Below are 14,452 nucleotides of genomic sequence, written 5' to 3'. Positions count from 1 at the left end.
ACTGGTTGAACACCCAGTTTGTGTGATCTTTCACTGATTCTATTAGGGGTTTATTGAGTACGCCTACTGGAAAATTAATCTCATGGTTGTATATGGTGACATACATAAACCTTGCTAATAAATTTACTTCAAACTTTGAGCCTGATGTCATTATTACTATTGTCCAGGTGATCCAATGATGATTGGAGAACCAGGGAGATTGCATAAGCCATAGGTCATAATAGGCAATATGCAAACTGCAGGTCCAGGTCCTTGCTTAGGCAGGAGTTGATTCTGGCTATGCCCAATCTCTAAAAGCACTTCTTCAGAGAAGATGTGAGAGCCACTGGCAGGAAGTGGTTGAGCTAGCTTATCCTGCTCTTCTTGGACACTGCTATGATTGTTGCCGATGAAAGAGAAAGAACAGTTATTCCACTGTTAAATCACCTGGAATGATCGGCAGGTCTTTGTGATTAATTTATAAAAGTAGCCCAATATTTTCAGTTTCACTCAGCATCAAACTTTACTCACATTTTCTACCAGTGTTTGTGACTTCTACAATGACAGCTCATTTCTTCAAGTCTGTGGAGTTTGGAGGCCTGAGTGATAAGATGGGATTTATGGGCACTTTTTAAAAAATCATGTGCCAATGTGGAGCAGGTATTTAGATGAGGTCATACTCTACACTGCTCATTAATCTAGCAATTGAGTAATGTTATCTTTAGTCTCCAATTTGTCTTGATAGCAATTAATTGAAATTCATGAAACATTTTGGACCTGTAGTAATGTGCATTATTTTATTCAACAATGTCTTTGTATCAACTGGGACACTCTTGGAGATGTATAAATCTTTGCTGACCACAGATGAGTTGTCAGATGACTTGAAGGCAAAAAATGTCTAATCTTTTTTAGGAAACAAAGCTAGGTAATTAAAGCCAGTTAATTTATTATCAATGGTAGTGAAATTACTGGAAAAATAATTCTGAAGAGCAAGATTAATCATCACTTGGAAAGACGGAAATTGACCTGAGATAATCAACTTTGCAGGTGGGAGAATCTGTCAGTTTGGAATTTATTTTAATGAGGACACCATGATTGATGTGATTTACATAGAGTTCAGTAAGAGATTGACAAGGTCCCAAATGGATCAAGAACTAAGAGCCCATGGGATCCATGTCATGTTGGCAAATTGGATTCAAGACTGGCTTGATAATAGAAGAAGGTTAATTGTGGAGGGTTGATTTTGTCTTTGGAAGCCTGTGATCAATCGTGTACCACAGGGTTTGATGCTGGGATTCCTGTTAGTGGCTTAAATGTGAATGATTAGTAAATTCACAGAATACACAAAACTTAGTGCTAATATTTATGATAAGAATAGTCAGAGGGTGCAGGATGATATTAATTAGCTAGAAAAAGGGTTAAGAAATAGTTTATTTAATCCTAATAAGGTGAGGTGATGTATTTTGGGAGCCTAATAAGGTTTGGAAATATACTGTAAATGTTAGGACAATAAGGAAGATTAAAGAATAAAAGGACCTTGGTGAAATCAAGAAACAAGAGAAAATCTGCAGATGCTGGAAATCCAAGCAACACACACAAAATGCTGGAAAGGCCTACAGTTGACGTTTTGCGCCAAGACCCTACAGCAGGATGAAGGGTCTGACCCCGAAACATCGACTATACACTTTTCCATAGATGCTACCTGGCCTGCTGAGCATTTTGTATGTGTTGTTGGTGAAATCAAATTCTGTTTGAACATATGGGGTAAATGGCAGGGGACTTAGAAGCTTTGATGTACATGAGGCCTTCAGGTGCAAGGCTATAGCTCACATTAGAGCAGCAGAAGAGATTCACCAGGCTATTGCTGGGCATAGAAGGTTGTAATTATAAAGAGGGGTTGGATAAGTTGGATTTCTTATTGGAATATGGAAGGTAGATGGGTGACCTGTCAAAGTTTATAAAATTCTGAGGGGCATGGATAGGATAAATAGTCTCTTTCTCAAGTCAGGGAGTATAAAACTAGAGGGCACAGGTTTAAGATGAGAGCAGAGAAACTTAAAGAAGATTTGAGGGGCTGGGTTTGTCTTACACAAGTGTTACATACCCCGTGGGTATCTTGTGACTGTCACATGACCATAATGTAATTGAGTCTCTGCTGGGCATGATGTAATGGTCTTGTGATGGTGGAGTGATGTAATTTCCCGCCAGTGAGAGGTCATGTGATGGTATAACAGGTATAAAAGGAGCATGCCTTGCTGTGACGCAGGCCAGTTCATGGCTTAATTCGTCAGTGACTCCATTATGCTGCGTATTCGTCTCATGACACAATTTTGTTTTAAAGTGGAGTTCTACTTTCTATTGTAAGTTGTGCCGGCAGATTTTAAAACCACTGGCAGTTTTGATTCCCACTTTTGCAGTCCAGTTGGAGAGTGAAGAATTTATTGAAGTATGGAAAACCCTAAGGATCGAGAAAAGTTGGTGTTGTTGGTGGTGAAACAGGTTTGACCCTATTTGATCCTCATTCGGAAGGAATTAGTAGCCTGCATCCGAGATAGTCCCTGCTAAAGAGCAGAAAGGACTGGAGCAGGATTTCGCCAAGGAAAGGACAGTTCCTTTAAGCAGTTTTATTTCCTTCGTCGTAAATCCTTCAGGCAAGGCATATTTCGGCTGGGATTAGCAGTAACGTCGCGTCGTCAAGGAATTCATTGCTGCTAGGAAAATCTAGTAGTTCTTTACTACTTTTAAGAACTGTGTTCGCATTTCTCGCTTTAAGAACTGTTTGAGTTGCGGTATAGCAGTTAACTTCCCGTTAAGTTAGTCGTTTGTTTACTTTTGGTTTTTTATTGAGCAGTGTTTAATAAATGTTTTATTTGTTTATAAAAACCTGACTAGGTTCGATGTTCATTGTTGCCGTGTTGTAACACAGGACGGTGGTTTTTTTTGGAAAGAGCTGCCAGAGGTGGCAATAGATGTAGACACAATAATGATACTTTGAAATTTATTTAGGAAGGGTATAGAAGCTCATGGGCCTAATATGTACATGAGATTTGTGTGGATAAGCTTTGCGGTATGCAGACATAAGGTGGAGTAAAAGGATCTGCCTGTGATCTGTGATTCAGGGATACAAGTTCAAACCTCCCTTAATGTGACGCCAAAGGTTGATAAGGATGGTGAAGAAGATATATGGATTCATTGCCTTTTTTTCTCTCCTTTTTTTAAAAATATATTTTTATTGAAGGAATGACACAATACAAAATACATAATGGATTACGTTTTCCTCCATTTTGCTTTTATATCTTACCCCTAAACAAACCTCCCCTCACCCTCCCTCCCCAAACATACCATGGCAGCTAATGTATTTACAATACAACAATTCACAAATACAAGTATGGACATTTCACAGCCATACCCCCACACTACTTCAAGACAAAGGCCCACACACATCCACAACATGTCAGATGATCCAAAATACACTCATATTACAATTCATCAACCATCCTGTGAGGTAAACCATATGCGTGTTAAATGGGAGGCAACTTCACAAGTACAATCAGATGCCCTCAACTAGTAGGTAATTCCTTAAGACTCCCAAAATATGACAAGAAAGGTCCCCATTTTGAATAGAACTTTTTCACAGACCCCCTCAAAGTGAATTTAATCTTTTCTAATTTCAGAATAAACATTACGTCCTCTAACCAGGCAGCAGCAGATGGGAAAGTGGCAGATTTCCAGACCAGCAAGATTCTCCTACAGGCCAAAAACGATGTAAATGCAACAATATCCAACTGGTTTGCATTTAAACCCAAAGTATCATCTGTCACACCAAATACAGCTGTAAGCGGGCAAGGTCTCAGTGTCACCCCCAAAACCTGACTGATAATTTTAAAAACCAGTGTCCAATAGCCATCAAGCTGAGGGCAAGACCAAAATGCATGCACTAAACCAGCCGGAGAGAAGGAACACCTGTCACAGCCAGCGTCTGTCCTGGGATATATGTCAGCAAGCCTGGCTTTACTTAAATGTACCCTGTGTAAAACTTTAAATTGTATGAGCCCCAGTCTAGCACATGATGATGAGGAATGAACCCTATTCAATGCTTTTGTCCAATATTCCTCAGCCAGATCCATACCAAGGTCATCCTCCCACCTAGTCTTACTTTTATTTACATCTTGAACTCCCAAAGACATCAGCTGAGAGTATAGAACAGAGATCAGCCCTTTATCATTAAAGCTAAGAGTGAGTTTTTCCCACAACATAGCAGGTGGTAGATCAAGAAAAGAGGGAAATTTTTCCTTGAGAAAGTGGCGAATCTGCAGATATTTTTTTTAAATGATTATGCGGAAGGCCACATTTACTGCACAGGTTATCAAAACTGTCAAATATATTACCAGTGTACAAATCCTTAATGCGCAGAAGACCGTACAAGTCCCATTGTCTAAAAACTGAATCGAGCATGGAGGGAAGAAATAGATAGTTTCTATGAATGGGACCCAAAACTGAAGCTGATGTGAACTTATAGGGGCAGCGAAATTGATTAAAGATTTTGAGGGTGGAGAGCACGACTGGGTTAGATGTGAATTGAGAGGATTTCAATGGCAAGGAAGAATACACTGAAGCTTGGAGAGATGAGGAGTGGCAAGGCCGTGTATCCAGCAGGCACCAATTTATATCTGGCTGGTGAAGCCAAAATAATACCTTTTGAATGTTCGATGCCCAGTTATAACGAATAATGCTAGGAAGGCCCATTCCACCTACGTCACAACCTCTTTGGAGAATATGCTTATTAACCCTTGGGACCTTATTTTCCCAAATAAAGGTTGTAGCTTGGTCGACTGATTTGAGAAATAACTTGGGTAAGGAAACTGGCAAGCACTGGGACAAATAAAGAAATCTGGGAAGTATAGTCATTTTCACTGATTGAATTCTCCCAGCTATAGTAAGGGGGTAAACTGTCTCAAAATCAGCCTTCATTTGGCTAACCTGAGGCCTGTAATTAGCTTCAAACAGAGATGCAAAAGAGCGAGTAACGTGTGTTCCTAGATATACAAAACCATCTTGAGATAAAGGAAAAGGCAAAGATTCCTGTCAGATCTGTAGGGCCAGGTTATTAATGGGAAAGCATTTGTTTTTTAGAAGGTTCTGTTTATAGCCAGAGAAGGCTCCAAATTGACCTAATAATGACACGATAGCAGGACGGCTACTTACAGGGTCGCTAACATAAAGTAAGAGGTCGTCAGCATATAGGGATACACGGTGTTCCATGTCCCCTCTCCTAACGCCTTGAAATAATGTAGTTGACTTAAGTGCAATAGGAAGAGGCTCAATTGCAATTACAAAAAGAAGAGGGGACAATAGGCAGCCTTGGCAAGTGCCACGTGTTAATAGATCGAAAATAATTTGTACACGCGCTAAAGGCGAGTGATATAATAGCTTAACCCAGGCTACAAATATTCTGCCAAATCCAAGTTTCTCCAAAACATTAAACAAGTATACCCACTCCACTCTATCAAAAGCCTTCTCCGCGTCCAAGGAGATAACAACCTCTGGGCTTGCAGTATCACTGGGTTGAATAAACCACATCAGCCAGTCGATGGATATTAAAAAAAGAATGGCGATTTTTAATAAAACCTGTTTGATCATCTGAGATTATCTTGGGAAGGGGGCGTTCTAAACGGCATGCAAGCACTTTAGCCAAAATTTTTACATCCACTTTCAAAAGTGAGATGGGGCGATATGATCCACATTGAGTCAGGTCCTTGTCCTTTTTAAGAAGAAGTGAAATAGATGCCTGTGAAAGAGTGGGGGGGGTAAGGAACCATTCTCCAAAGATTCCTGAAACACTTCTAGAAGAACCGGTATGAGCTTATCCTTAAATTTCTTATAAAATTCTATCGGATAACCACCAGGACCTGGGGACTTACCACTCTGCATAGCCATAATGGCACTATTAATCTCTTCCTGCCCAGGAACCCGATCTAAATTTTCCACCTCCTATGGTTCAATAGTTGGTATTTCCAAATTATCTATTAGTTATATATTAGTTATATCTGAGGGAAACTCTGAGGTATACAGAGAGGAATAAAAAGTTGCAAACATGTTATTAATCTCTTTTGGATTGCCTGTCAAGTTTTGGTGCTTGTCTCTTATCTGGGGAATAAGTTGTGATGCAGCTTGACGCTTCAACTGATGATAAGCTGGCTCACCTTGTCACCGTATTCATAATAGAGGCCACATGTCTTAAGAATTAATTGTTCTGATAGATTTGTAGATAGAAGATTAAACTTTGCTTGCAAATCAGCCCGGATTTTATATAATTCCGCAGTGGGTGCCTCAGAATATTGCCTATCCAGATCCAAAATAGATTGTGATAGCACTTGCATTTCCTTCCTACGCTCTTTATTGGCATGTGAAGTATAAGATATTATTTGACCACTCAAGTAAGCTTTTAAAGTTTCCCAAAGTAAAGAGTACGATACTGACTCAGTTTTGTTAGTCTCGAAGAATGTGTCAATGTTAGCCGATTATATAACTACAAAATTTCTCATTGGAAAGCAAAAGGGGATGAAGTCTCCACAGAGGCTATTCTCTAATGTTTAAAGGAAAACACAGGTCCAGTTTCACGGGTGAATGATCAGATATAACTATAGCACTGTACTCAATTTGTCTAATCATTGATATCAAGGAGCTATCTATAAAGAAATAGACTAGCCTGGAATAGGAGTGGCGAACATGAGAAAAGAAAGAGGGTTGCCTAACTGATGGATTCAAATATCTCCAAGGATGTATATAACCATTTTGTTTCATAAACATCGAGAAGGTCTTTGCCATACCAGAAGATGTTCCTCTAGAGCTAGACCTATCAAGCAGTGGGTCAATAGCACAGTTCAGATCTCCTGAAAAGATTAGCTGGTGTGTATTCAGGTTAGATATTAATGACAAAACCTTATTTGCAAAGTGGACTTTGACCCAATTTAGGGGCATAAATATTTACCAAAATGACAGGTATCTGAAAGAGAAATCCAGAAACTATAATAAAGTGACCATTAGGGTCACTGATTACATCAGATGGTGTAAACTGCGTACTTTTGGTGATTAATATTGCCACACCCCCGGACCTACTATTAAATCTGGAATGAAAAGCCTGACTAATCCATGCTTTACAGAGTCTATTATGGTCTTCCACTCTTAAATGTGACTCTTGTAGAAATAGTATATCTGCTTTTAATTGTTTCAGATGAGAGAAAACTTTAGCTCTCATCAACTTTAACAGGACCATTGAGCCCCTTTACATTCCAAGAAATAAACCTCACAGGGTGGCCTCCATCAGCAGCACTCATGTTAACTATATCAAAAGACACACAGGGCCCACAATCCAAAACAGTACGAGGGCACAAGCTGCACACAATAACACAATGAAAAGAAAGTCGGGCCAATCTGTAACACACAAAAGAATAAACTGCCATGGTAATCCCCCAAAACACTCCCCCCCACCCCTTTACACAAACAAGAAAAAACAGTTAAACCCTGAAACCTAGATCTATTCCCCCAACGGAGGATGATCGCAGGCATTACCAAACAAAAAACTTCCAAAGCGTTCCCCATATAACCAAACCTTCAATCTAATCTAGGGTGGCTTCCCTCCTTAGAATTTATATCAACACTTATTCTACCTTTAATATATATATAGGCTACAGATAACACAGGTCAAGCAAAGCATTAAAAACACAGAAAAAACTAGGAAACTGAACCCCAGAGATACAAATACCAAATATTTACATTTTGCTGGTTGAAAGTTTTTGTTCATCAGATTCCTCAGCATAGCAGTTTGACCTGATCGCGTTCCACAAATTAAACTGGAAAAAAATGATCAAAGAAGTGAATTGCGAAGATTAACAGTTTGCGTCGGCAGGAGGACCCTTCAATGCTGCATGAATAACCTTTAAAAAAAAGTCATTGCTCTTCTCGTTCTTCTCCCCAGTGCGAATGGTAAAACTCTTTGGCCACCTCTGGTGTATCGAAATAGTGCTTTTTACTTTCATAGATGACCTGGAGGCGGGCAGGATACAAGAGGCTGAACTTGACCCCTTTCCCGTAAAGCAGGGATTTCACCTCCTTGAAAGCTGCTAGTTTTTTCCCCAGCTCCGCACTAAAATATTCATGAAAAAACACGCGATGTCCGCGAAAATACAGCTCCTGCTTCCGTCTATTGATGATACGTTGCTTATCTTGAAAGAAGTGAAAGAGAACCAGGAACATTCTTGGCCTCGTTTGCTTGGCTTCAGAGACACCGGATGGTTTAGGCCGGACTCGGGGAGCACGCGAAAGTATGAGAGGCCTTGGGAAGAAATTTGTTCCCAGCACTTCGTCAAAAAACTCAGTCATAAATTTAACAGGGTCCGAACCTTCCAAGTTTTCAGGAATGCCAACCACTCTCAAATTGGATCTCTGCGACGGATTTTCGAGGTCATCTGGTTTCCCCTTCAAAAATGCGTTTTCCCTCTGCAATGGCGGCCTCGGCGCTCGCCAGTCGGTCACTGTAATCATTCAGGCCATCTTCAACCTCACGAATGCGTTCGTCGTGTGACTCGTAATAAGACGTAATTTGTTCCATGGTAGCATTCACTGGTGACAAAGCATCTTCAAGTTCTCATTTTTGGGCAGAATGCACCGCTTGCGTCATGTCAGTAAGAAGTACTAAGCGAAGCCTCTCCAAGTCATCGGGTAGCGCAGGTCCAGCAGCTTGCAACGGCGCCATTACCGTAACATCAGCTTTCTTGCTCGAGGCTTCGCTATCTTTTTCCCCAGTTTTACTTCGAAGGTGCATTTTGTTTGCCATGTCAGTGTCCAGCAACATCCCGGGTTGTTCACAATGTTAAATATTCATACGACGAAGATAAACAGGTAGATTTTCAATAAAAATCGGGAGCCACACTTACACGCACCTACTCACTCCGTGCTCAACCAGGAAGTCGCCTTTTTTCTCTCCTAATGAGACTGATATCATTGCAGATATTTTCATGTGATGTCATCCACAACTTACCTATTCTGGCTCAGTGTAATGAATATAGCTCTGAAAAGGTAATGGATGATTTTGTCCAATGACTTGTTCATTTCAAAATGGATTGATTGCTAATACATATTTTGTTTGAGACTTTAAGAGTTAACGAGCAACCTATTACTTCAAGCCAGTCCTTAAGACTGGAAATAAAGAATATACAATTCCTGGCACATTTCCTCATTTAACTGATGTGTCCCTGAATATCAAGCAGTTAGACCATAAGACATAGGAGCAGAATTACACTATTCGGCCTACTGAGTCTGCTCCACCATCCCATTATAGTTGGTTTATTATTCCTCTCAGATCAGGGGCCCAAAACTGCTCACAAAATTCCAAGTCTGGTCTGACCAATGCCTATAAAGCATCAGCATTACATTATTGCTTTGGTATTCTAATCCTCTTGAAATGAATGCTAACATTGCACTTGCCTTCCTTACCACTGACTCAACCTGCAAGTTAACCTTTAGGCAATCCTGCATGAGGACTCCCAAGTCCTTTTCAATCTCTAATGTTTGAATTTTCTTTCCATTTAAAAAATAATCTCGCCTTTATTCCTTCTACCAAAGTACATGACTATACACTTCCCTACCTAATATTCCATCTGGCAGTTCTTTGGACATACTCCCAATCCTGCTTCCTCAACATGACCTGCCCCTCCACCTATCTTTGTATCGCCTTCAAACTTGGCCACAAATCCGTCAATTCCATCATCCAAATCATTGGGATATAGCGTGAAAATAAGCAGTCCGAACATTGACCCCTGTGGAACACCACCAGGCAGCCAATCAGTAAAGGCCCCCTTTATTCCCACTCCTGCCAGTCACCCTGTATTCTATCTATACTGGTGTCTTTGGATGCCAGTTCTGGTATAATAGATTTTTGGATTGGATGCATTTATCAATTTTCTTTCAGTAAATGTTGATAGTTTCTGAACTTGTGAATTAATCAGAATATTCTGTTTTAATTACAGAATTAGTGATATCCGCCAGTTTATTATTCAACATCATCCTGTCTTTGCTGCTGCCTCCTTTGTACTGATGACCACATTTCCAAATAAACAACTGACAGATGAAGAGCAAACTCTGCAAGAAGCCAATTTGCTAAATGCGGTGATTGTTCAGCGTTTGAAGTAACTTCACTTTAGATTATGTAAGACCATACAGAATTGAACAAAGCTTGCAAATCTTTCAGTGCACTGAAACTGAGCTGAATGGCAAACACTGATAAAATGGCCATTATATTCCTAACCATTTTAGCACATAAATGAAGTCTGCTGTGGTTTGCAGCAAGGGATTATCTTCGTTGCCTGTGGAAAACTAATGGGAACAATGAAGTAAACATGAAATGAACTATTATTATGTGCAAAACTACTAATTCTCAAATGTAAATCCTTGTCTGTATTGCTATCTAGAAATGTTTATCAGTAAGTGAAATGTTCAAGCTATATTAATATTGAATCCTTGTTTAAAACTACTACTGTTTCTGAAAGGTTTACTTAAATTATTTTCGAAAAACAACTTAATCCTGCATCTGGAGATGATGTTTTTCACTTAATTATGCATGTTAAAGGTTGTATACAAGTTTAGAATATCCTGATGTGAGAGCTATAAAATTCAAAAAAAGCATCCTGTTGGCAATGTTATTTATAGAATGAATTGTTCTTCATGTATTTAAAACATATGTCATGATTAATGTTGCTTCTGTTCGTATTCTAGCAGTTTCCATGAAATGAATGTTACCAGCTCTCAAAAATAGTACATGAAAAATGACTGCTGCAACAACTTATGAGACTCTTTTTAAAATTAAAACCTGAATGAAGAAATGTAGTAATTTCAAAACAAGGCATAATCTTAATTAAACTATTGAATTAATAAAATAATGTTTAAAAGTTCTGGTTCTCAGAGGGACAAGCAAATGGTCTTTTAAAAAAATGTAGAAAACAAAACCTGAAGTGAACTATGACAGTGAAATTTAAAAAAACAGAAACTGGTGGAATTGCTCAGAAGCCATGATTATGTTCATTAGAAAATCTAATAGAAATACCCATAAGACTGTTTCATGAATAAGTAAGTTGAAAGGTTGAGTTCACTGATAATATGCAAATTCTAGCATAGAGTTTGTGTTTACAAATACAATATATTAACATACAATAACAGACTGTCCTTGACCCTTAAGGCCATGCCCAACATTTGGTGGATAACTCTCTCTTTAAAATAAAGTAAATTCTAAGGGATTTCTGTGGTAAATCAAAAAAGGGGAGTGGTGAATTTATTGCTGATGCAGAGAGCCACAGGAAGTAATAAGTATTCAGAATAGAGGGTTGCAGGGCATTCAGCACCAAAGCTTATTATTATTGATCCTGGTCAGATCATTGTTTTCCTGCCTAAACCAAGGAATTGATTTCGGACATCAGGCCGGGGAAGTTAGAGGACAATACACCAGTCTTCATTGAGGGGTCAGCTGTGGAAAGGGTAAACAGTTTCATGTTCCTGAGCTCAACATCTCAGAGGATTTATCCAAGGTCCAACATATTGATACAATCATTAGGAAGTCAACACACACAAAATGCTGGAGGAGCCCAGCATCTAGGGAGAGGAATAAACAGGCGATGTTTTGGGCCAAGACTCTGTAGAAGGCCTGCCTGTGGCTATACTTCATTCGGAGTTTGAGGAGATTTGAAAGCCACCAAAGGCTCATGCAAATTTCTGTAGATGTACCATGGACAGTATACTGACTAGTTGCATCACTGCCTGGTATGGAGGCTCCAATGCACAGGATCAGAAGAAGCTGCAGAGGTTGTAGAACTCAGCTAGCTCCATCACCAGCTCAATCCTCTCCACCATCAAGAACATTTTCAAAAGGCGGTGCTTCATGAAGGCGGCATCCATCATTAAGGACTCTCACCACTCAGGACATGCCCTGTTTTCATTTCTGGGATCAGAGAGGAAGTACAAGGGCCTGAAAATTCATACTTAACATTTTAGAAACACCTTCCCCTCTACCATCAGTTTTCTGAACAGTCCATGAACACTACCTCGCTCTTCCTATGTTGCACAATGTATTTATTTTATTGTAATGTTTTTATGTTTTGCACTGTATAGCTATCACAAAACATCAAATTTCATGACATATATCAATAATAATAAATCTGATCCTGAATGGATTATATAACCTGTTGTATTACAATATTTTGACTAGGATCTGAACATCTGGGTGCTTAAAATGTGTATTCTCCTTGGTACAGTTTGGTTTAGTGTTGAGATTTTTTTTGTAATTTATTTTTTTATTGAAGTTCATCAAATATTTCCATAAGATGTATTTCAGACATTGTACATATATATCACAAATCACAAAGTATTTATCTCGGGTGTACACTTATAGAAAAGAGTGGAAAGAAAAAACAAGCAAAAGGAAAGAATTATGTACAAGTAGGGAGTGATCTCTTTTTTTTACAACATTGATTTGTGAGAATAAAATCAGGCCTATGAGGCATTATGTAGTTAAACCATTTTTCCCAGTATGAATCAAATTGTTCCAGTTTATGGTTAACAGATGCTGTTATCTTCTCCATTTTGTGAATATCCATTGTAATTTCCATCCATGTATTTAAAGTTGGGCTCTGCTGTGATAACCATTTCCTAGTAAGAGTCTTTTTGCCAGCCACCAACAGTATATTCATTAAATATTTATCTCTTTTCAACCATTCTTGAGGTATATATCCAAAATATATGGTCTTACTCTCTGGGTATTTCACATTTAAAGATGTCTTGTAGGGTATTGTGTATCCCCCTCCAATAGTTTTTGATAACAGGGCAGTCCCAAAAAATATGATAATGATTTGCATTTTGATTTCCACAATTTCTCCAGCAAACAGGGAGGTTACTATCATAATGGGATTTCTGAGAGGGTGTAATAAAATATTAAGTTTTTCCATCCAAACTCCCTCCATTTCTGTGAACAGGTACACTTCCATTGATATCTCCATATGGTTTTCCATTCTTCCTCAGATATAATTATCCCTCCTTCCTTCTCCCATTTTGTTTTAATGTGTAAAGTGGAATGTGTTTTAAGATTTGACAACCCCTTATACATGCTTGAAATGATTCTACTACCATTATCTGAATTATATGCTTTTCTAAAGAGCTCTATCAAGCATGTATTTGCCTTGGAGCATCTTATTAACATATTGTCACATCTGTAAATACCGATTAAAAGTCTTGTTTTTCTAATAAGTGTTTCTCTTTAAGCATTTCAAAAACTGAAGTGTTCCTTCTTTCCTTATGTTGCAAAGAACTGTTTTTCCTTTAGCTGTCCAGTCCTTAAATCTAGCATCCAATTTATTTGGTGTAAAATCTGAGTCATATGCACACCATTGAAGAATTGCAATATCTCCCTCTAGATTATATTTTATAGTAGTTTTCTATATTTTAAGAGTCAATTTCACCCATGGGTTATCAATAGTATTTATGTACCTTTGCAGGTTGTTATCAGCCAAAATTGCTTGTATGGGGATGGGAAGTACCTGCTCCTCAATGTTTTTCCATTGAGCGTCATATGATGGGTTGCACCATCATATCACAGCTCTCAACTGTTCTGCAAAATAATAATCTCTAAGAGAAGGTAGGCCCCATCCCCCCTTTTCCTTTGCTAATTGCAAAGTTTTGAGACGAACTCTAGGCCTTTTACCTGCCAAATATACCTTGATTACCTTGATTCCATTCATTGAATTGATTTTGATTCATCTCTGTTGGTAGGGTCTGAAAGAGATATAACAGTCTGGGCAGTATATTCATTTTAATAGACTCAATCCTTGAACTGAGACTGAAAAAAGGAATCAGGTTCCATCTTGCCACATCTCCCTTAATTTTTTTATCTAAAGGCTGATAATTATATTCTGATAATTTTGCCAAATCTTTTGGCATAATGATGCCCAAATATTTGAAAGATTCTGTGTGCCATGTCCAGGGGTATTGACTTTCAATTTCTCTTGGTGGGCTATAGTAATATGAAAATAATTGGGTTTTATCTATGTTGATCTTGTATCCTGATAATTGACCATATTGTTCAAAGGATTCCATCAATTTAGACAAAGAGTATGTTGCTTGCCCTAGATAGATCAAAATGTCATCCACGTAACAAGCCAATTTATGCTCTGTCCCTTTAATAGTAATTCCCCTGATATCTTCATTTTGTCTGATGTATTGAGCTAATGGTTCCAGATATGATGCAGAACACTGTCTCGTGCCCCTTTCTAAGGTAAGACTGTTTGATAAATATCCATTGATTTTAATCCTAGCAGTAGGATTGTCATATAGTGTCTGTATAGTTTTAATAATTGTGTCTTGGAAACCAAATCTATGTAAAACTCTGTAAAGAAAATTCCAATTAACCGAATCAAATGCATTTTCAGCGTCC

At 38.6% G+C, this 14,452-nt stretch overlaps 1 protein-coding gene across 3 annotated transcripts in view; it reads left to right on the top strand.

Annotated features, from left to right (window-relative positions):
* Nucleotides 1-12,208, top strand: part of LOC140726036 (NSFL1 cofactor p47-like) — a 65,820-nt gene extending 53,612 nt beyond the window's left edge. For all 3 annotated transcript variants that reach the window (XM_073041937.1, XM_073041934.1, XM_073041945.1), the window contains one exon: nucleotides 10,008-12,208. In XM_073041937.1, coding sequence (XP_072898038.1) covers nucleotides 10,008-10,170 — 163 coding nt within the window. In that variant the 3' untranslated portion in view covers nucleotides 10,171-12,208. The remainder of the gene's footprint in view (nucleotides 1-10,007) is intronic.
* Nucleotides 12,209-14,452: the final 2,244 nt, after the last annotated feature.

Source organism: Hemitrygon akajei, chromosome 1 (genome assembly GCF_048418815.1).
Source record: "Hemitrygon akajei chromosome 1, sHemAka1.3, whole genome shotgun sequence".
NCBI lineage: Eukaryota > Metazoa > Chordata > Chondrichthyes > Myliobatiformes > Dasyatidae > Hemitrygon > Hemitrygon akajei.
This window is presented reverse-complemented; position numbering and strand designations above follow the sequence as displayed.